At 40.3% G+C, this 22,163-nt stretch overlaps 1 protein-coding gene across 2 annotated transcripts in view; it reads right to left on the bottom strand.

The window, feature by feature from the left end:
* Positions 1 to 22,163, bottom strand: part of STARD3NL (STARD3 N-terminal like) — a 60,360-nt gene that overhangs the window by 4,011 nt on the left and 34,186 nt on the right. For both annotated transcript variants that reach the window (XM_033193697.1, XM_033193696.1), the window contains 5 exons: positions 12,421 to 12,498; positions 11,755 to 11,832; positions 9,816 to 9,869; positions 9,584 to 9,701; positions 7,228 to 7,323 (listed from right to left, as the gene is read on the bottom strand). In XM_033193697.1, coding sequence (XP_033049588.1) covers positions 7,228 to 7,323; positions 9,584 to 9,701; positions 9,816 to 9,869; positions 11,755 to 11,832; positions 12,421 to 12,498 — 424 coding nt within the window. The remainder of the gene's footprint in view (positions 1 to 7,227; positions 7,324 to 9,583; positions 9,702 to 9,815; positions 9,870 to 11,754; positions 11,833 to 12,420; positions 12,499 to 22,163) is intronic.

Raw genomic sequence — 22,163 nt, 5'->3', positions numbered from 1 at the left:
GAGGAGACCCAAGGGAGCCCAAGCCAGCCAATTAGCCTGAGTTCTAAGCATATGCAGACAGAGTAGGAAAGGACTTAGCAGAAAGTAAAAGCTGGGGAGGACTTGAAAATGGCCTGAACTCTGAAGGTGCTATCCAACCCATGTACATTTCTACCTGGCAGAGGATGGAAGCCTTCATCCAGGTGTTTCAGTGCAATCCTCTGTGTAATCACTAGCTAGGCTCTGCCTAATCAGTAAGCTCTAGACACGGGTAACTCCTAGGAAGCTAGGCTTGAAAATACAGGCAAGAATTAATTAACGGACAATAAAACAAGAAGCAGCCACACATCCCAGGGTGTATAGATTTCACAGATTTAGCACAGACGATTTACTAAACAATAAAGAGCAATACCAGTAAGCTTTCAGGAAAAAAGTCAGAACCGAGAGTTACTTTATTTTCAGCAAAATGCTTTTCATCAAAAAATACAAGATAGGCAAAGAATCAAGAAAGTGTGACCATTCCCAGGAAAAAATGACAGTCAAAACAAACTATCTCTGAGTGAGAGCAAAAGACTGAAGAAAGGTTGAAGCGCTCAGAGACATCAAGCAACATCAATCAACCATGTAATGGAAATCCCAGAAAGAGGAAAAAGTCAGAAAAATGTTTGAAGAATGAATGGTTCGAATTTCTCAAACTGGCTGAGAAATATTAATCCACATATTTTATAAGGAGAATAAACACAGATTAGGATATATACAAAGAGATCCACATGCAGATACATCCGTGTCAACCTGCTGAAAGCCAAGGCACACATTCAAATGAAAACACAACATATCAAAATTCATGTGATGTCACTAAAGCAATTCCTAGAGGAAAATTGATGGCTTTCAATGGCTATATAAGAAAAGAAAAGGCCGGGCGCGGTGGCTCAAGCCTGTAATCCCAGCACTTTGGGAGGCCGAGACGGGCGGATCACGAGGTCAGGAGATCGAGACCATCCTGGCTAACACGGTGAAACTCCGTCTCTACTAAAAAATACAAAAAACTAGCCGGGCGAGGTGGCAGGCGTCTGTGGTCCCAGCTACTCGGGAGGCTGAGGCAGGAGAATGGTGTAAACCCGGGAGGCGGAGCTTGCAGTGAGCTGAGATCCGGCCACTGCACTCCAGCCTGGGCGACAGAGAGAGACTCCGTCTCAAGGAAAAAAAAAAAAAAAAAAAAAGAAAAGAAAAGAAAAGAAAAAAAGTATCAAATCAATCATATAAGTATTCATCCTAAGAAAGCAGAATTAAAAAAATAAAAATTGGTTTGGCACAAAATCAATTTATAGTAAACTGATTTTAGCCAATGTGTCAAATCAGTTCAATGGGGAAAGGTTGTCATTTCAAGAACTGGTGCTGTTCAACTGAATATCCAAAAGCAAGAGAATGATAATCCCTTACCTCCCCCATATTTAAAAATTAATTCAAATGTATTGTAATCTTAATTGAAAGATGTAAAACTATAAAACCTTTTAGAAGAAAATGTAGGAGAAAATTTTCATGTCATAGAGTTAAAGAGTTTTTTAGATATGACCATAAATACATTATCCATAAGAGAACAAATTCATAAACTACACTTAATTGAAATTTAAAATTTGTGCTTCAAAAGACTCTGTGAAGCAATGAAAAGACAAACAACAGACTGGGAAAAAGATTTGCAAATCATATGTGAAAGCACTTCTATCTAGAATGTATAAAAAATTCTTACAATTCAATAATAAAAAGACAACACAAAGATACGGCAAAAGACTTGAGATAGATTTTTCTCTAAATAAGACTTATGAATTACATGTAATAGAAACATGAAAAATACCTCAGTATCACTGCAGACATACAAATTAAAACCACAATGAGGTACCACTTTAAACCTGCTAGCCTAGCTATAATGAAAAAGACCCAATACTAAGCATTGGTGAATATATGGAGAAACGGAAATGCATATACAGTAATCCTCCTTATCCCTGGATGCAGATAGTACTGTATCCTATCAATATTATGTTTTTTCTTATACATATATAACTATGAAAAAGTTTACTGTATGACAAACATGACAAAGTTCAGCATGTGATTTTTTTTTTTCTTTTCTTATTAAGGTGAGAACTGTCACTTTGTCACTTAAAGGAAGAACTTTATGGTTTCTCTTCGGCATATATGAATTGCCAGAAGTACTACTTTGCCATTGTTAAGTGAAATAAGGATTACTTGAACACAAGCACTGTGATACTGGGATGGTCGATCTGATAACCTGGATGGTTCCTAAGTGACTACCAGGTGGGCAGTGCACACAGTATGGATCTGGACAGAGGGATGATTCACATTCCAGGCAGGACGAAGCAGGAGAGTGTGGGATTTCATCATGCTACTCAGAATGGCACACAATTAAAAACTCACAGACTGTTTGTTTATGGAATTTTCCATTTAATATTTTCAGACCTCAGTTGACCTCCGGTGAGTGAAACTGTGGATAAGAAGGGACTACTGTACATTGTTGGAGGGAATGAAAAAGAAAACAGCCACGATCAAGACCAGTTTCACAATTTTAAAAAAAGTTAAACAGAAACTTGCCATATGACACAGCAAATCCTCTCTTAGAAATCTGTTCAAGAATAATAAAAATAAACATCCACACAGAGGCATGTATGTGAATGTTCACAGCTGAATTACTTATGATAACCAAAAGGTGGAAACAATCTAAATGTCCATCAACTTGTGGATATAGACAAAATGTTGTATATCCATAAAATGGAATAATATCCAGCTATAAAAAGGAGCAAAACACTGATATGCTACAACATGGTTGGTCCTCAAACCTTATGCTAAAAGAGGCTGGATGTAAAAAAACCATGTATCATATCACTACATTTACATTAAATGCCCAGGAAAGGTAAATTTGTCAAGATACAAAGAAGATGAGTGGTTACTTAGGATTAGAGGTAGAAGTGGGGATTAACTGCAAATAAGCATGAAGAAGTTTTTCAAGTGATGAAACCTTTCCAAAATTACATTGTAATATCGATTAAAAATTTATAACTTTACTAAAAATCATGGAATTATACATTTACAATGGATGAATTTTATTATATGCAAATTACACCTCAAGCTTTTTAAAAAAGTGAATATTATTCAGTATCCCTGGTAATGATTTTTCTGTAATTTTCAAAATTTTAATTAAAAGGTGGAAAATTCTGTGTTTCAAATCTATTCACTACACATAGGGTGATCATAGAAACGATCATCTAAATAAGAACACTACTGAGAGATACAGGGCTTCTAATAATAACTACATGTGGCAACCAGAAGAAGGCGGGGCTGCTGCAGGCAAACCAGGATGCATGGCTACTCTGGGGAGGTGGCAACTTAGAACTGTAATGAATGCCTTATCTAGACTTGCACAGGACAGGCTATATGATGCAATTGAGCAATTCCTCATTTTAAGTTAGTCTTTCCATGATCTAGGAGGTGAAGAATTACCCTTTCTTCAGCTTCACAACTGGTTCATTTAAGCTCTCTGAACACACATAATTTCAACCCAGTCATCTGATAGAGGATCATACTTCCTCGTTCTTTCCACTGAATACACAGGGATGCAGGATGTGGTCTGATCAACAAGCAAGCCTGCAAACAAACTATTTTTATATCCTTTACAAGTGTATCTAATAAACCGTGACACTAAAATTCAGGCTGTTCCTTCACAAGGAAAAGTGCTAACATTTTTGTTTATGGTGCCTCCTATTTCTTTCCCTTTTCTTTTCATCCCTTTCTTCAATAGTTGTAAGTCTAATATAAGCCAGGTACTGTATTAGGTGGTGGAGAAAAAAAAAGACAACAAAAGGCACGTCAGGCCTTTTTCGGACGCCCTCATGTGTACCAGGGAAGTCAGTGCTGTAGCAGAGCAACAGCAGCTTAGAACATCAGCTACTGAAAGGCTTGAATTTTTAGCTATTGGCATAATGGAAAAGCTTTGCTCTAGAGTAGTCTTTTTTTTTTCTAGGCATACTAATTCCAGTAACAGTTTTCATTTTTAATTCTTTCCTAAACTGAACATTCAGACAATGCAAATATAATAAGGTAGTCCACTCTGACCCCTCCTTCTCTGTCCATTAGTAACCTGTCTTTTGTCAAACAAAGCAGCTACACAGTGGAACACCAAGAAAATATTTTGTTCTTGTTTACTTTCCTAACTCAAGGAAAGGGTAATGCTCCAGGATACCACTAGGTGGTGGTAAATGATAAAGGTGCAATGCGGACGGATCCCAGAACTAGAAAGCTTAATGAGGCATGCTTGAGGTGGTGTTCCCCATGTCACTACTGTTCTACATTCTGAACTCTAGTTAAGAAAATACATTAGTACTGGGAACCTGTATTAGTCTTAGAAAAAGAAGTAGAGATACATGAACTCTAATAAGAATTTCCTTTTTTCAAAGAGTAAAGTCCTATGACACAAAACTTCTCAATGAAATAATCCTTATGAGGTAATCAAGAATTTAATACTTAATTCTAGTTTTTACTGTTATAGAAACAGATTTTCTACTAATCCATATCTGTATCTCATCTGGCTCCAGTTTCTGTGTTGTATGCTGCTTTCAGATCCAACACCAATAGTCCAGAATCTCAAGTTACTTGGAGTTCCTCCAGCACACTGATATTTCACACTGCTGCACCTTCAATCATTCATGGCTCTTTCTGTCTGGAATCTGTTTTATCACTGTGTGTATGTGTGTGTGTGTGTGTGTGAGTGACTGAAAATATTAACTAGGCCTAATGTAGGGAATAAAATGATGTAGTCTCTAAACTGAGTTTACAACCCAGTAGTAGAAACAGACCAGGTCAGCGCTGAAGGCAGTGCAGACAACACAGGATGACAGGGCTGTGGAAGAGGCTCCAAAGAACATGCCGAGGATGTTCTAAGACTGCTGGGAGAGATGGGAAGGGTAGGCATGGCTGGCAAGAACCTGGGAACATGTGAGCAGACACTAAGACTGCAGAGGAGATCATGTTCAGAATGGAAACAGCAAGGTGGACAATGGCTGGAGGGCTCTGGAGCACAGCATTTTCACAAGAGCTATGAACAGCACACGAGAAGGCAGTCACAAGGTGAGAAACTAGACAACTGGTGACAGTGCCCAGCCAGGCTAAGATCTACTGATTTCTTGATCCTTTAGGCTACTGAAGGGCTTTTGAGCAGAGGACTGGCATGACCAAGTCTATATTTTCATAAACACCAAGAGGCTAATATACTTTAGCAGTTATAAGCATGAACTCTAGGACTGGACCCCAGGTTAAATCCCAGCTACACCACTTATTATTAATGTGATGTTGGGCAAATTGCTTCAATTCTCTGTGCCTCATTTGCTCATCTCTACATTAGGGATAATATGAGTTTTACATCACAGAGTGGAGCCACTTAGCAAACATCTAATATGCCAGGCATTAAAAATATGAAAATAGGTTAGACACAATCTTACAAGAGAACAGCAGTAAGACACAGAGTTGTAAAAATGAATGTAATGGATTAGACACTATGGTTTGTGATCTGTTTCTCAGAAGCAGACAAGGGAGGAATAAATGAGTGAATATTAATAAAGCTTAGAACAGCACCTGACAACTTTAAAAAGTGTTAGCAGTTTTAAAAATAGTGTTTACCAAAGAAAAATATATTTAACATAAAATTTACCACTTTAACCATTTTTAAGCGTGCTGTCCAGTGCATTAAGTTCATCTACGCTGTTGTGCAGCCATCACCAACATCCACCTTCAGAATGGCAATCCCATTCTGAGAATTTGACTTTTCTAGGTATCTCATCTAGTGAAATCATATGACAGCCCTTTTGTGTCTGGCTTATTTTACTTAGCATAGTGTGTTCACAGTTCATATATGTTACAGCATGTGTCAGAATTCTATTCTTTTTTTTTTTTTCTTTTTTAGTAGAGACAAGGTCTCACTATGTTGCCCAGGTTGGTCTTGAGCTCCTGGGCTCAAGCAATCCTCCTACCTCGGTCTCCCAAAGTGCTGGGATTATAGGCATGAGCCACTGTGCCCAACTTCCCATTACTTTTTAATGCAGAACAATATTCCATTGGACATACATACATGTTGTTTATCCATTCATCTGCTGACAGCTGTTTGAGTTGTTTCCACCATTTAGCTACTGTGAATAATGCTGCTATGAGCATGGGTATACACATATCTGCTGTAGTCTCTGCTTTCATTTCCTTTGGGTACATACCCAGGGGTAGAACTGTTGAATCATATGGTAACTCTATGTTTAAGCTTTTACAGAAACACCATACTGTTTTCTACTGGGGCTATATCATTTTATATTCTCACCCATAATGCACAAGGGGTCCAATTTCTCCATATCCTCATGAATATTTATTTTCTGCCTTTTTGTTTGGTTTTGCTTTCTGTAATAGTCATCCTAACATGTATGAAGCGGTATCTTGTTGTGGTTCTGATTTGCATTTTCCTAATGATTAGTGAGTTAAGCATCTTTTATGTGCTTATTGGCCATTTGTGTATCTTCTTTGGAGAAATGTCTATCAAAACCTTTGCATTTTTTAATCAGGTTGTTTATTTTTGTTGTTGAGTGTAATTATTAGTTTTAACAGAGCACTCTGGTTGCTGGTTAGTGAAAGACAAAACCAGAGGCAGGGAGACAAAGGCTGTTGCAGAAACTGCAGAAAGTAATGCTGAAATGAGGCTGGAGCTGATCAGAAGTGGCAGGATTTGAACGAGAAAATGGAGGTAGAAATGAGGGAGAGAGGATGGAAACGGCTTCGTGAATTATGAGAGGTGAGCCATAAGAACGGGGTGGAGCCAACAGTGAGGCTCTGGTGTTTGACCTGGGCAACTAGGTGGACAGTGCTGCCATTCTCAGACATTGGAGTCCAAGAGGGAGGTTGGTTTGGTGATGAACCGGAATCATGAGAGCACTGAGACCCTTCCCCTTGTCTGTGTGTCGTGTGTCGTCTAAGATACATATTACAAACCACAGTGGCTAATCACTCCTCCATGACATTTATTTTTACAACACTGTGTCTTACCACTGGTCTCATGTGAGACTGTGTCTCACCTATTCTCACATCCCTGATGCCTGGCATGTTAGATGTTAGCTAAGTACATTGAGAAACAGAGGGGTAGGGGAGAGGGAGGAAGGGCAGAGCTTTTGAATGAGAGAAACAAGCATAAATAATAATGAAGTTTTTTACCTGCTTCAGATTCAGGAGGGGAATAAAACTGACCATCAGAAAGACCACCAGGTATAAGTGCTGCCCTCTCTGAAGCATCCTGAACTATCAGGAGTCCTGGAAGAGAAGAAATTCAGATGTTGGGAGTAAGGTCACCTTTCTGGTAGCTTTTTGGCAAGATTAAGTAAAATAAAATGGTATTATTATTATAATGAAATACCTTTAGAAAAAGAGGTACTTTAAAAATTTTTCAACCAAACAATAAGTTTCATTAACAAACGACACACAATACTGTAAGGACAGATAACTAAGCAGTTTAAATAAGTGCCTCATGGTGCTGAGCATGATGCCTCACACCTGTCATCACAGCATTCTGGGAGGCCAAGAGTGGAGGATCGCTTGAGCCCAGGAGTTTGAGACCAGCCTGGGCAACATAGCAAGACCCTGTCTCTACAAAACATTTAAAAATTGGCCGAGTGTGGTAGCGCATGCCTGTAGTCCCAGCTACTGGGGAGGCTGAGGTGGGAGGATTGCTTGAGCCCAGTAAGTAGAGGCTGCAGTGAGCCATGATTGTGCCACTGCACTTCACAAAGTGAGACTCTGTCTCAGAATAAATAACTGAGCATTTACATCTTTCCCTTGTGAGTACTTGCCTTCCTACAAAAAAAGCACAATTTCAAAACCAAAACGCAAAGTAAAATAAAAAACACAGTCAGCTCCTACAAATGGTCTGCTGGCTACGTCTCATTAGAGAGATGTCAGATATAAAGTGCAATACAGGGATGGCCTTTTATAAATATATGAAGAACAATTAAGATGACAAACGAGGAAATATTTATGCAACAAGGTTTCAAAAGAAAAAAAGTATTTTAAAAAAACAAAGAAAAGGTAAAAAAGCAGGACGTTGACAGCTCAGGAACACTAACACATGCAAGGCCATCAACACTTAAGTTATTTTGACTGAAAGCTGAGTTAACCTTAGGATAGAGTAGGAGGAAGCACCAGGTCAAATAGGAGATGCCAGGTATGCGTGTCATACATGCTACTGACAATGAAAATAAATACTATTTTAAAAAATTTCATTGTGTGTTCTGCTTTATTAGTCACTTTGAATGTGGTTTAATCCCATAACCATTCAAGCCTCAGTCATAGTTACAGTTGATAGGTTTTCAATAAAGTTCAGTTTCGTATTTATATACAAAAAAGACTTTAATTAGCTTTACTTATAACTTCTCCACAATACACTTTCACAAAGGAATAGAGGGCACAGGATAGAAGGTACACCTCAGTCTGATTAACGGGTTTTTAAAATCTACTCTTGAATTGTAATTCTTTTCTTACATATTTCTTCTATGTAAATGAGATTTCCCAAAATAAAACCACTTGCAAGATTATTTTGCATCCTGCTGCTTTTTGAAGTTATAATCATGCTTACCTTTCTATAAGATACTTTTTTTTCCTATGAGGCCAGGCAAATTGAGCCAGATGACTGGCAGAGGCGTAAAAACAGCATGTCTTGAAACTGCATGGGTGTCTGAAATGAGCTTTGATTGTTTCACCCTTAAGATGGGTGGGTGGGGCATGTGGGCTTCCATTAAGAACATTATGTGGAGAAGAATTCCAGCTTGGTAATTGACCATAAAGCTTAATCAATCATTTGGCCTTCCTAGTGAATATTCTGGGATACTCAAAGCCATGAAGAGATTATAGCAGCTTTGGCAGGACTCATGAGTACACCCTGTTAGCTATGACTCAGCTACTCAGAGGATGGTGAAAGGCTGAGCTTCGCTCTGGATTGCTGTCATCCTCCTGTGAATAATCTTCATCCTAAACCCACCAATGGTCCTCAGCCCTAGGCATTTAACTGTTCTAACCGTGGCCCATCTGAAGCCACCAACTGCTGTATGGATCACAATGGGAGACTTTGGAGAATCACTGGCTTGTATTTAGAATAGTTGCTACTACTCACTTAAAATTGGTTTTATTTTCTCTGCCCCTAAACAGCACAGTTCTGTTTATATGCACAAAATGCTTAGTGTCCTGCCTATTGCTAATAGGGAGAAAAGAACAAGCTGTCTGGGGAGAAAGAAGTGCTGGCTATTTTTTGTTATTGCTTGAATGCTCTTTACACCAGTGTTCACAGTTTCTTCCAGGGGAAGCCTGGCCCAATAGCTGGAGAGAGGAGCTGCTTTCTATTATTTACCCTTTCATCCACCCAACTCTTCTCTCGATTTCTGCTGTAGCCACTAAAGAATGGAGACCCCACCACTGCCTAACTCTACCCATTTGCAGCCTGATTCACACCAAGACACCACATCTCTTCCTCCCAGCTTAGTACCCAGTCCGTCTCAGGAGGCTGACTCTGAGAGGAACTTACTGTTTTCTTCTTCTGCTTCTTGAGGTAACACTTTGAAATCCAGGAACCATGTCTCAATCCAGGCAAGGATGAATGAAATGATGGGCAGCACATAGCCAAAAGCCCCTTGAGAGAAAAGCTGGAAGAAAAGATATGACCGGGAAAGGGAAATGCAGTTACCACAAACTCACATTGGACAACGAGGCTTCATCACTGAAGATGGTAACTGTACAGAAAAAGTGGTAGGCCATACCTTTGAAAGGATCACTTTTGCTAGTAAAAAGGCACTGGTCACTGCCGTTGTCAACTGCAAGACACATAATCCAGGACTGTTCACATTAGGCATCTCACACTGTGAAGGTACCTCCCTCTTCACAAGAGACCCATCTGAGCTAGGAGCAGGCAATGCCTGAAAAACCTGTGCCTAGCCTGGCTCCTTCCCATATCACTCAGTCTCTATCCCCTAGACCCACACTGCAGCAAAACGGGCTTCTATATGTGACACAATCCCTAAATGACTGCATGTGGTTTCTCCTCCTACATTTCAGCAGGCTGGTGTGCTAGGTAACTAAGATTTATCTACCAGAAGGTACAATTCCAAAGCCTCTACAAGCACATGAACAGACCTACCAGTAAAGTGCATAGGTAGGGCTCTTGCCAGGGGTTGTGAAGTCCAGAGATACCATAATACCTGAGCCTTGTCACTGTCTCCTTCAACTAATATTTTTAGCGTGGTGAAACCTCACCAAAATGAATACCAATAGTAGCTTGATCGACAGAAGAGAGGACAGGGAACACCAAGTATCTTGCTCAATAAGTATTATCAAAGTTGCAGACACACACACACACACACACACACACACACACACAGAGTAAGCTGCTTGGGAGAGGAGGTGGTTTAGCATTTCATATTCTGACACTAATTAACTTTACAGGCTCACACTAAGTGCTCTTTAGATACCAGCTGACTTCTCCTCCTTCCAGCTTCTAAACTCTTCTCTGCAAATGTTTTTTAAAGCAAGAATCAGAAGCAATAAAATGATTTGCTAAATTAGACTTATTCTTCAGATAATCTGAAAGCAGATATTGAAGATACTGTCTTACAGCTCTCACTGAATATACATGTCATACACTTTTCTAAAACAAACATTGAGAGGGCTGGTCTGACAAAGACTAGCATACATATGGGGACTCAGGAATATAACATCCCAAAGGGATCTGTTGTAGAAAATGCAGAAAAATGGGAGGGTACAATCATCAAAAGCTATGATGATATCAGCAAAAGAGTATTCAGGAAAGGGAGTCAAGTCTGGCCAAGACTGTCAGCCTATATCCATGAAGTGAGAGCTTCTGGATTAACAGATGGTCTGACCACTGCCCCGTGATTCTGAGAATGCTCAGAAGAGATGGCCCAGACAGATATCGCCCCCTAGTGGACTCAGGAGGGCAGCCTGGGCCACCCAGACCTGAGGTCTTGCCCTCTAATGGCAGAACTGCAGGTTATTTCTGAGCAGTTCTCTCTAGTCTGAGGAGCTCCACATTTTCTTCCCACAGAACTGACTTATTAAAGCTGTACAAAAAGCAAATATTCAGACAACTGTCAGGCAGAATTGCTAGCAATTCTATCAATCTCTAAATATTTATTAAGAATACCAAAGCTCTCTGTGCTAGATGCAAGGAAACAGAGGAGTAAAAAAGTCCTTGTCCTTGAGAAGCCCAAGGCAACAACAGAAAGATTGAGAGCTTTTCCCTCCAAGATGAGGGGTTGTGGGGAAGAAAGGAGGGGCTAAGGCAATTATCTAAATAAGTACGAACCATGTCATGAAAAACAATCACTAAGCAGTTTCAACCAAATAAAACATTTTCCAAATATCTCTGTGACAGATGTACTACTCCCATCTCTTATTTGCAAAATAAGGTAGAGGGTGGCTTGGTGCTTGGCCAATAATCACTGTTGGGCTTCTAGATTCCTCATTTGGCTCAGCACCAAGAGACAAATCTAGTTACTCATTAACACTGGAAAGAAGCCCTGGAGTATTAAACGTACTTAAGTATGGAGGAAACGGGACTCAGGAAAGCTAGTGGGATTCCACCTGCATTAGAACTGTATCTTCTCCAGCCCAGGCCTGTAGAGAGTAGGACCTGGCCACCAGCACTGGAGGCGATGACCCACTCAAGCAGGGCATACTCACCGCTATTGCCCACCAGTGGCGCAATCTGCACACAGCATATGCAAGTATTAACACTTTAAATCGAAAAACTGCCAAAAGCTGAAAGCAAGAAAAGAGATGTTTTAAAAAATATACATAAAAATGACATAGCTTTATGAAGAACTTACCAGACTGTCTTCATTATTGTGATTTAGCTGGAGACTAACAGGGACTGGCACCGGTCTGTAGACCAGCATTTGGGAATCCCTGCTCTAGAACTTAATGTAATAGTAAATTAGGTCTCACATTAATCTCCCTTTATGGAAGAAAGAACAATGCAAGAAAAAAAAAAAAAGATGGCATTTTCATCATCCTATTATATAAATAGGTGAATTTTCCTTTCAGTGACTAGATATATCAATGGGTTCTATTTCAGTCATTTGAAAGAATAAAGGCTCTCCAACAAGAAAATAGGAATGGCTCCTTATGCTGCCCTCCCTTATCTGTCATTAATCTTTTATTTCCTTGAGATGGTCAGACAATTCCTTATTTAGAGAGAGAGAGCATTGAATGGTGGGGAATTAAAAGGAAAATATGGTCGGTGTTCAAAAGAGGAAAAAAGGGCACAGAATTTGAAGTCTATTTAGAGGAAATCTGCGTTTTGGGTCAGTTTTATCACATCTGAAATGAAACATAAAAAATACTTACAAATATATCAAAATACGAAGAATAGTAGTCATACTGCATCACCTCCTTCTCTAATGTGTTCTCAATGCCTCCATTCACCTAGAAAGGAGAGTAAGCAGCAAAAACAAGGAGAGGTTTATGTGTGGAATTAAAACAAGGGTAAGATTTCCTATCCAACTTTCCTGCCTATCTTCTCAGAACCCAGAAATGTTAAAGTATGGAAGAAAAGAACTCTCATAATTTTAATAGAAAAGGGCTGGATAGCACTTTCTGATTCCTCAATTCTGAATTCATTCATTCAACAGATATAACTGTATAGTGAAAAATAATAGCTTCTGTAGTTCATATTTGGGAAAATTAAAATGTTAAGAAAATTATTTTTTCCCTTCTAAGATACTTCAATCATACAAAAGTATACTTTTTTTTTTTTTTTTTTTTTTTTTTTGAGACGGAGTCTCGCTCTGTCGCCCAGGCTGGAGTGCAGTGGCCGGATCTCAGCTCACTGCAAGCTCCGCCTCCCGGGTTTACGCCATTCTCCTGCCTCAGCCTCCCGAGTAGCTGGGACTGCAGGCGCCCGCCACCTCGCCCGGCTAGTTTTTTTTTTGTATTTTTTAGTAGAGATGGGGTTTCACCGTGTTAGCCAGGATGGTCTCGATCTCCTGACCTCGTGATTCGCCCGTCTCGGCCTCCCAAAGTGCTGGGATTACAGGCTTGAGCCACCGCGCCCGGCCAAAAGTATACTTTTAAAGGCAATTCACCTTTATCCAGGACTCCCTCACTTTCTGATCACTCACCACAGTCTTAGGTCTTAGAAGGCCTTGGCTCCCCTGACCTCCTGGCAAATGTCAATGATGGCCATTAGCATGACACAGGATAGAAGTGTAAACATTCTCTGTGGTGGTTTCTCATTTTTATTTCTCCTGGCATGTAAACATTCTGCACTTTTATCAATTTAAGTATATTTTTAACATGAATAGATAACAAAATAAAGACAGTACTAGACTCAAACCTGATACAACTTTCTGTCCTCTACCAATTCTACTGTCAAAATAAATCTTCTATCATCGAGTTCAAAATTGGACAAATTAAACTATGGAGCTTAATACTTTTAAAAAATCAAGTAAGGGGACATGTGTTGGCAGCTAATGCAGCACCCAAGCAGGGTACCTGTCAGAGTCCCTGGATTAGCCTGATCAGAGGGAGCAGGACATGCAAAAGTAAATTCAAATTTCCAATTTGGAACATGGGCCTGGCAAACAAATGCAGAGAGTCTGAAAAAGGACCAAAGGAAGGACAGTTAACCAGAGACCTGGATAAGAGGGAAAACAATAAGGAACCCCTTTGCCAGGTTCAAATTCGAATGAAAGTTGCCATAGGGAAGGGTATTCTTAGCTTAGATGTCATTTCACATATTTGTATTTGTTATGCAAATGAAAGCATACCATAAATACTATCCTGTGCCCTAAAATCCCTTAAGGAGGTCTACATTTCTTTGCAATTAGCTTGAATCCTCTGTAGACCTGCTTGGCTATAGACCTTTACAAATGAATAGAATTGAAAACCTGGGAGGAAGGAGGAACAATGATTGAAAGACACCCAACCGTTTAGTCCCATTACTGTATCTCAATATCCAGAATATTAAAAGAATGATTATTCCAAGCAGCCTATAGCAAACAGGGGTTCTCTACCACTTAGAGACCTCCCCTTGATTCCTGGGAGAACAGGAATCAAAGCTGCCAATACAGTTTTGCATTAAATAACCCATAGCTTTTCACTGGTATCTGCATACTTCAAAATACTCTGATTTGGAGTTGCCTTCAAATAGACATTATCTAAAATTTATATTTCTATCCCTAACTTATACTCTAAATCCTCATTTCAAAATTTTTATCTCTAGCTCAAGATGTCTTAAATAAACTATCGTTAGTTTCATGCAAAATCCCTTCCCAGTCAGTTCTGGTACTACTCTTCTAGGTTTCATCACTGGAAACGTTAGAGTCATCTTTGCACACTGGGGATGATAAAATCAGCCTATCAACAAGTCTCCCATTCCTTCCTTTAGTGACTCTCATGTTAGTTCTTTCCTTCCTATTCCCACCACCTTCAATGACATTCCTGCAACAGCTTCTGAATTCATGTTCTTACTGCCCTGCCAATCTGTCCCACCTGCACACCACTGCCACAATGATCTTTATCCGTTCACCAAATATTTGCTGAGTATCTATTATGCACCAGGCACTGTTCTAAATATAAGAAATACTTCAGTAAACAAAATAATATCTGTCTTCATGGAGATTATATTCAGGCAAGGTGAGAGAGATGGCAAGTAAGAAAATAAATGCTACACAGACAACAGAAGCAGGACAGTGTGACAGAACAATGAAGACATTTAAACTAATACTAGCAAGATAAGAAGTTGAATTCTACCAAAAGTAAAGGAAATTAATCATTTCATATAGAAGAAACAACTAGTAGAAGGGTCCCAAGATAGAAAGGAGCTCATTCCTGTCTGAGAACAGAAGGAGGCAAGTGTGCTCATCCACCATGAGCCAGGAACAGAGGATGGGGAGGAAGTCTGAGAAGTGTCTGGGGACTCTGCAAGCCAAGGTACGACATTTGGATTTTACTCTAAATGTCATGGCCTGCCAGTGAAGAGCTGTAACAGAAAGTGACATGATCTGATTTTTGTTTTTTACAGGTTACCCTGGCTACTGTGAGAAGAATGGATTGTACGGTGAGCGGAAGCAGGTGACCAGCCAGGAGTGCAGTTTGGATGAGTGATAATGTGGCTTGGTTGAAGTTGGAAACAGTGGAAAAGAAGAGAAGTGGTCACATTTTGAATATATTTTAGAGGCAGATTTGACAGGACTTACTTTTAGACTGGACATGAAGCATGAAAAATACAAAACAAACAAGCAAATCAAAAATGAGTTTTCACTTTTGGTCTGAGTCTCTGCGTTTGCTTACTGATGAAGAAGGGGGAAAGAAGGTGTGTATATGTGTTGAGGGAAGCATGTTAAGTCAGACATCCAACTGGACAGGTCAAGGAGGCTGTGATGTAGACTGTGAGTCACTGACTTCTGCAAAATCTCAAAATCACGTTGTCCATTCTGCTCCAGAATCTGTAACAGCTCTTCATTGCAGTAAACACAAATCCTTCTATATACCTTTTAATAACTTGAATAATCTAGCACCAGCCTACTTATGCAATTTCATTTCCAATAGGCACCTTACTTTCTAGTCAGGTTAGTATTTTCTCGGCCTCTGCCCCTGTCCCCTCCAAATACAACCACTTGAGCACACACTCCCCACACATAAGCACATACTCCTGCTTCGGTACTTCCACGCACCTTGATCTCCAAACCCTCTCCCCAAGCTCCACACTGAAGGATCATCCTTCCCAGATCCTCCTCCCATCTTAACTGCCACCTATCCTTCCAAATCCCATTCACAGTCCATCTCTTCCATTCACTCCCTCAAATAGTCCAAGCCACTGATCTCTCTCATCTGAATTTGTTATACTTGGTCATCACAGTTTATAGACCATAGTAGGAATGAGGTAATAGAATCAGAATTAGCAGGGTAATAAGTACCTGAAACTTAAATGTAACAATAGTGAGAAAACAGTAACCAGCATTTTTTTTTTCCTTTTTCTGGGTTAAATTTATTTTAGTTATTAATAAATTACACAACCTATAATTGTGCAGACCTCTGTATCTTCAAAGGGGCTGCTGTATACATCTTTCCATTTGATCTTCACATGGACCCATGAGGAAGACAAGACCAGTATTAGTTTGCTGAATTGATCAAAAGACCCAGAGAACTTATTAAACAGCTTGCCTAAGGGCCAAAGACCTGGTCACGAAAGCTCTAAGTCAAATTAGGAATGTTATGACATTTTCTAGTACATCAGTTAGAAAATAACAAGAAAAAAGTCACTAAGCACTGATAAAGGCTTTTTTTGAACCATCATCTCAATTAAGCATCAAAAGCTAAAAAGAAAGCCAAATTCCTTTCAACTGTCACTACTTTGATCCCTGTTCATACTGTCTACAGAGACTAGGAGAGAGTCTGCAGAGGGAACAGAGTCCTCAGGGAACCCAAGCCATAATTAATTCCAGATCCAACTTGGGAAATCAGTCTACTCAAAGGTGGGCCAAGAGGCCTTGGATAGAATCAAAACCATCCTTTTGACTGACCAAAAAGAGATCAGGAGCCCTAAGATCTTCTAGAAGGAAAATGAACTAAGGTGGGGTTAGGCTTCTCTGGCTCATCTGAGCCCTACACTCAAGGCTGGGATGGTGCCAGTCAGGTCCCTGGAGCACAGAGGGAAGGTGGCTAAGGTGGAAGTCATACATGGAGGCAAAGTACTTTGGTTATTGTTATAATTGCAGAGAACAGCTGGTTCCCCATATTCTAAAGGCCTAAGCACTCTTTATGACATTTTCTTTCTTCTTTTAAGACTACGTCACAAGGCAGTATAAGATTATGTGCCATATGTATTCAACTAAACTCTAAATTCCATGTAGTTTTTTTTGGTAGAGCTTGCAACACCTGATTTAGGAGCCTGTTCTCTGGCACTCAGTAAATGTAAAGACACTAAAAATAATAATAATAATAATGGATTTGACTGATTAGAGTTTTATAGAGAGACAACAAAACAAAATGAATGGTACTGTGTGTAGTGAAAATGCCAGGTCAAGATTGACAATTCAAAACAAGTAGAACTAGAAAGTGGACACTGAAAAACAATCATACTAAAAAAAGTCATGATGTTCTTGCTTAAAGATCATATACCCTTTTCCAATCTTTTAATTTTACAACTGGGGAAACTAGTAGTCGGTGAAAAAGTGAGAATAAAAACACATTTCTAAATTGCTAGGCCTGGTGATTTTTCATTTATCACATGTTGCATGCAGATGTAAACAGATAACTTGTCTGTGAACAAGAACGGGGGGCAGCCTACTTCATTTCTGTTTGCCTGGAGAAAACAGAAAGGAGGGACATGAGAAGTGTGATCCCATGAACCCCACCACAGTTCTGCCCCATGACTTTCCTCACTTAAAGGCACATAGTGATATAAGCAGCCAAAGCAATGAATGCCTGGACTTGCTGTTGACGTTAAAATGATTTTTAAGTGTGCCCCCTTAAAATTACTGCTGTGTTTCCTGGTGCATTTCCAGTCGGACACGGTGGCTCACGCCTATAATCTCAGCACTTCGGGAGGCTGAGGCAGGTGGATCACGAAGTCAGGAGATAGAGAACAGCGTGGAGAACACAGTGAAACCTTGTCTCTACTGAAAATACAAAAAAATTAGCAGAGTGTGATGGTATGCACCTGTAGTCCCAGCTACTCTGGAGGCCGAGGCAAGATCATTGCTTGAACCCAGGAGGTAGCAGTTGCAGTGAGCCAACATTGTGCCACTGCACTCCAGCCTGGGTGACACAGCAAGACTCCATCTCAAAAAAAAAAAAAAAAAAAAAAAAAGATGCATTTACTTTTCATCTCTCATTACATAGCTATAGTTTTGAAAACATATTACTCCTTTAAAATATACATTAAAGATGGCTGAATAGGAACAGCTCCAGTCTCCAACTCCCAGCGCGAGTGACACAGAAGACTGGTGATTTCTGCATTTTCAACTGAGGTACTGGGGTCATCTCACTAGGGAGTGTCGGATAATCGGTGCTGCTCAGCTGCTGCAGACCGACCAGCGAGACCTGAAGCAGGGCGAGGCATCGCCTCACCTGAGAAGCGCAAGGGGGAAGGGAATCCCTTCTCCTAGCCAGGGGAACTGAGACACACAACACCTGGAAAATCGGGTAATTCCCCCCCAATACTGTGCTTTAAGCAAACGGGCACACCAGGAGATTATACCCACACCTGGCCGGGAGGGTCCCACGGCCACGGAGCCTCCCTCATTGCTAGCACAGCAGTCTGTGATCTAACCAAAACGGCAGCAGCGAGGCTGGGGGAAGGGCGCCCGCCATTGCTGAGGCTTAAGTAGGTAAACAAAGCCACTGGGAAGCTCGAACTGGGTGGAGCTCACAGCAGCTCAAGGAAACCTGCCTGTCTCTGTAGACTCCACCTCTGGGGACAGGGCACAGCTAAACAACAAAAGGGGAAGCAGCAGAGGCCTCTACAGACGCAAACGATTCTGTCTGACAGCTTTGAAGAGAGCAGTGGATCTCCCAACACGGAGGTTGAGATCTGAGAACAGACAGACTGCCTGCTCAAGTGGGTCCCTGACCCCTGAGTAGCCTAGCTGGGAGACATCCCCAACTAGGGGCAGTCTGACACCCCACACCTCACAGGGTGGAGTACACCCCTGAGAGGTAGCTTCCAAAGTAAGAATCAGACAGGTACACTTGCTGTTCAGCAATATTCTATCTTCTGCAACCTCTGCTGCTGATACCCAGGCAAACAGGGTCTGGAGTGGACCTCAAGCAATCTCCAAGAGACCTACAGCTGAGGGTCCTGACTATTAGAAGGAAAACTATCAAACAGGAAGAACACCTATACCAAAGCCCCATCAGTACGTCACCATCATCAAAGACCAGAGGCAGATAAAACCACGAAGATGGGGAAGAAGCAGGGTAGAAAAGCTGGAAATTCAAGAAATAAGAGTGCATCTCCCCCTGCAAAGGAGCGCAGCTCATCGCCAGCAACGGATCAAAGCTGGTCAGAGAATGACTTTGACGAAATGAGAGAAGGCTTCAGTCCATCAAACTTCTCAGAGCTAAAGGAGGAATTACGTACCCAGCGCAAAGAAACTAAAAATCTTGAAAAAAGAGTGGAAGAATTGATAGCTAGAATAATTAATGCAGAGAAGGTCATAAATGAAATGACAGAGATGAAAACCATGACACGAGAAATACGTGACAAATCCACAAGCTTCAGTAACCGACTCGATCAACTGGAAGAAAGAGTATCAGCGATTGAGATTCAAATGAATGAAATGAAGCAAGAAGAGAAACCAAAAGAAAAAAGAAGAAAAAGAAATGAACAAAGCCTGCAAGAAGTATGGGATTATGTAAAAAGACCAAATCTACGTCTGATTGGGGTGCCTGAAAGTGAGGGGGAAAATGGAACCAAGTTGGAAAACACTCTTCAGGATATCATCCAGGAGAACGTCCCCAACCTAGGAGGGCAGGCCAACATTCAAATTCAGGAAATACAGAGAACACCACAAAAATACTCCTCGAGAAGAGCAACTCCAAGACACATAATTGCCAGATTCATCAAAGTTGAAATGAAGGAAAAAATCTTAAGGGCAGCCAGAGAGAAAGGTCGGGTTACTCACAAAGGGAAGCCCATCAGACTAACAGCAGACCTCTCGGCAGAAACTCTACAAGCCAGAAGAGAGTGGGGGCCAATATTCAACGTTCTTAAAGAAAAGAATTTTCAACCCAGAATTTCATATCCAGCCAAACTAAGTTTCATAAGTGAAGGAGAAATAAAATCCTTTACAGATAAGCAAATGCTTAGAGATTTTGTCACCACCAGGCCTGCCTTACAAGAGACCCTGAAGGAAGCCCTAAACATGGAAAGGAACAACTGGTACCAGCCATTGCAAAAACATGTCAAAATGTAAAGACCATCGAGGCTAGGAAGAAACTGCATCAACTAATGAGCAAAATAACCAGTTAATAGCATAATGGCAGGATCAAGTTCACACATAACAATATTAACCTTAAATGTTAATGGACTAAATGCTCCAATTAAAAGACACAGACTGGCAAACTGGATAAAGAGTCAAAACCCATCAGTCTGCTGTATTCAGGAGACCCATCTCACATGCAGAGACATACATAGGCTCAAAATAAAGGGATGGAGGAAGATCTACCTCCAAATGGAGAACTTTTGCTACCAAGCAAATGGAGAACAAAAAAAAGCAGGGGTTGCAATCCTAGTCTCTGATAAAATAGATTTTAAACTATCAAAGATCAAAAGAGACAAAGAAGGCCATTACGTAATGATAAAGGGATCAATTCAACAGGAAGAGCTAACTATCCTAAATATATATGCACCCAATACAGGAGCACCCAAATTCATAAAGCAAGTCCTTAGAGACTTACAAAGAGACTTAGACTCCCATACAATAATAATGGGAGACTTCAACACTCCACTGTCAACATTAGACAGATCAACGAGACAGAAAGTTAACAAGGATATCCAGGAATTGAACTCATCTCTGCACCAAGCTGACCTAATAGACATCTATAGAACTCTCCACCCCAAATCAACAGAATATACATTCTTCTCAGCACCACATCACACTTATTCCAAAACTGACCACATAATTGGAAGTAAAGCACTCCTTAGCAAATGTAAAAGAACAGAAATTATAACAAACTTTTTGTCTCTCAGACCACAGTGCAATCAAACTAGAACTCAGGACTAAGAAACTCAATCCAAACCGCTCAACTACATGGAAACTGAACAACCTGCTCCTGAATGACTACTGGGTACATAACGAAATGAAGGCAGAAATAAAGATGTTCTTTGAAACCAATGAGAACAAAGATACAACATGCCAGAATCTCTGGGACACATTTAAAGCAGTGTGTAGAGGGAAATTTATAGCACTAAATGCCCACAAGAGAAAGCTGGAAAGATCTAAAATTGACACTCTAACATCACAATTAAAAGAACTGGAGAAGCAAGAGCAAACACATTCAAAAGCTAGCAGAAGGCAAGAAATAACTAAGATCAGAGCAGAACTGAAGGAGATAGAGACAAAAAAAAACCCTCCAAAAAATCAATGAATCCAGGAGTTGGTTTTTTGAAAAGATCAACAAAATTGACAGACCACTAGCAAGACTAATAAAGAAGAAAAGAGAGAAGAATCAAATAGACGCAATAAAAAAGATAAAGGGGATATCACCACTGACCCCACAGAAATACAAACTACCATCAGAGAATACTATAAACACCTCTACGCAAATCAACTAGAAAATCTAGAAGAAATGGATAATTTCCTGGACACTTACACTCTTCCAAGACTAAACCAGGAAGAAGTTGAATCCCTGAATAGACCAATAGTAGGCTCTGAAATTGAGGCAATAATTAATAGCCTACCAACCAAAAAAAGTCCAGGACCAGATGGATTCACAGCTGAATTTTACCAGAGGTACAAGGAGGAGCTGGTACCATTCCTTCTGAAACTATTCCAATCAATTGAAAAACAGGGAATCCTCCCTAACTCATTTTATGAGGCCAGCATCATCCTGATACCAAAGCCTGGCAGAGACACAACAAAAAAAGAAAATTTTATTCCAATATCCCTGATGAACATCAATGCAAAAATCCTCAATAAAATACTGGCAAACCGGATTCAGCAGCACATCAAAAAGCTTATCCACCATGATCAAGTGGGCTTCATCCCTGGGATGCAAGGCTGGTTCAACATTCGCAAATCAATAAACGTAATCCAGCATATAAACAGAAACAAAGACAAGAACCACATGATTATCTCAATAGATGCAGAAAAGGCTTTTGACAAAATTCAACAGCCCTTCATGCTAAAAACGCTCAATAAATTCGGTATTGATGGAACGTACCTCAAAATAATAAGAGCTATTTATGACAAACCCACAGCCAATATCATACTGAATGGGCAAAAACTGGAAAAATTCCCTTTGAAAACTGGCACAAGACAGGGATGCCCTCTCTCACCACTCCTATTCAACATAGTGTTGGAAGTTCTGGCTAGGGCAATCAGGCAAGAGAAAGAAATCAAGGGTATCCAGTTAGGAAAAGA

The sequence above is a fragment of the Trachypithecus francoisi genome, unplaced genomic scaffold, assembly GCF_009764315.1.
Source record: "Trachypithecus francoisi isolate TF-2019V2 unplaced genomic scaffold, Tfra_2.0 Lachesis_group4, whole genome shotgun sequence".
NCBI lineage: Eukaryota > Metazoa > Chordata > Mammalia > Primates > Cercopithecidae > Trachypithecus > Trachypithecus francoisi.
This window is presented reverse-complemented; position numbering and strand designations above follow the sequence as displayed.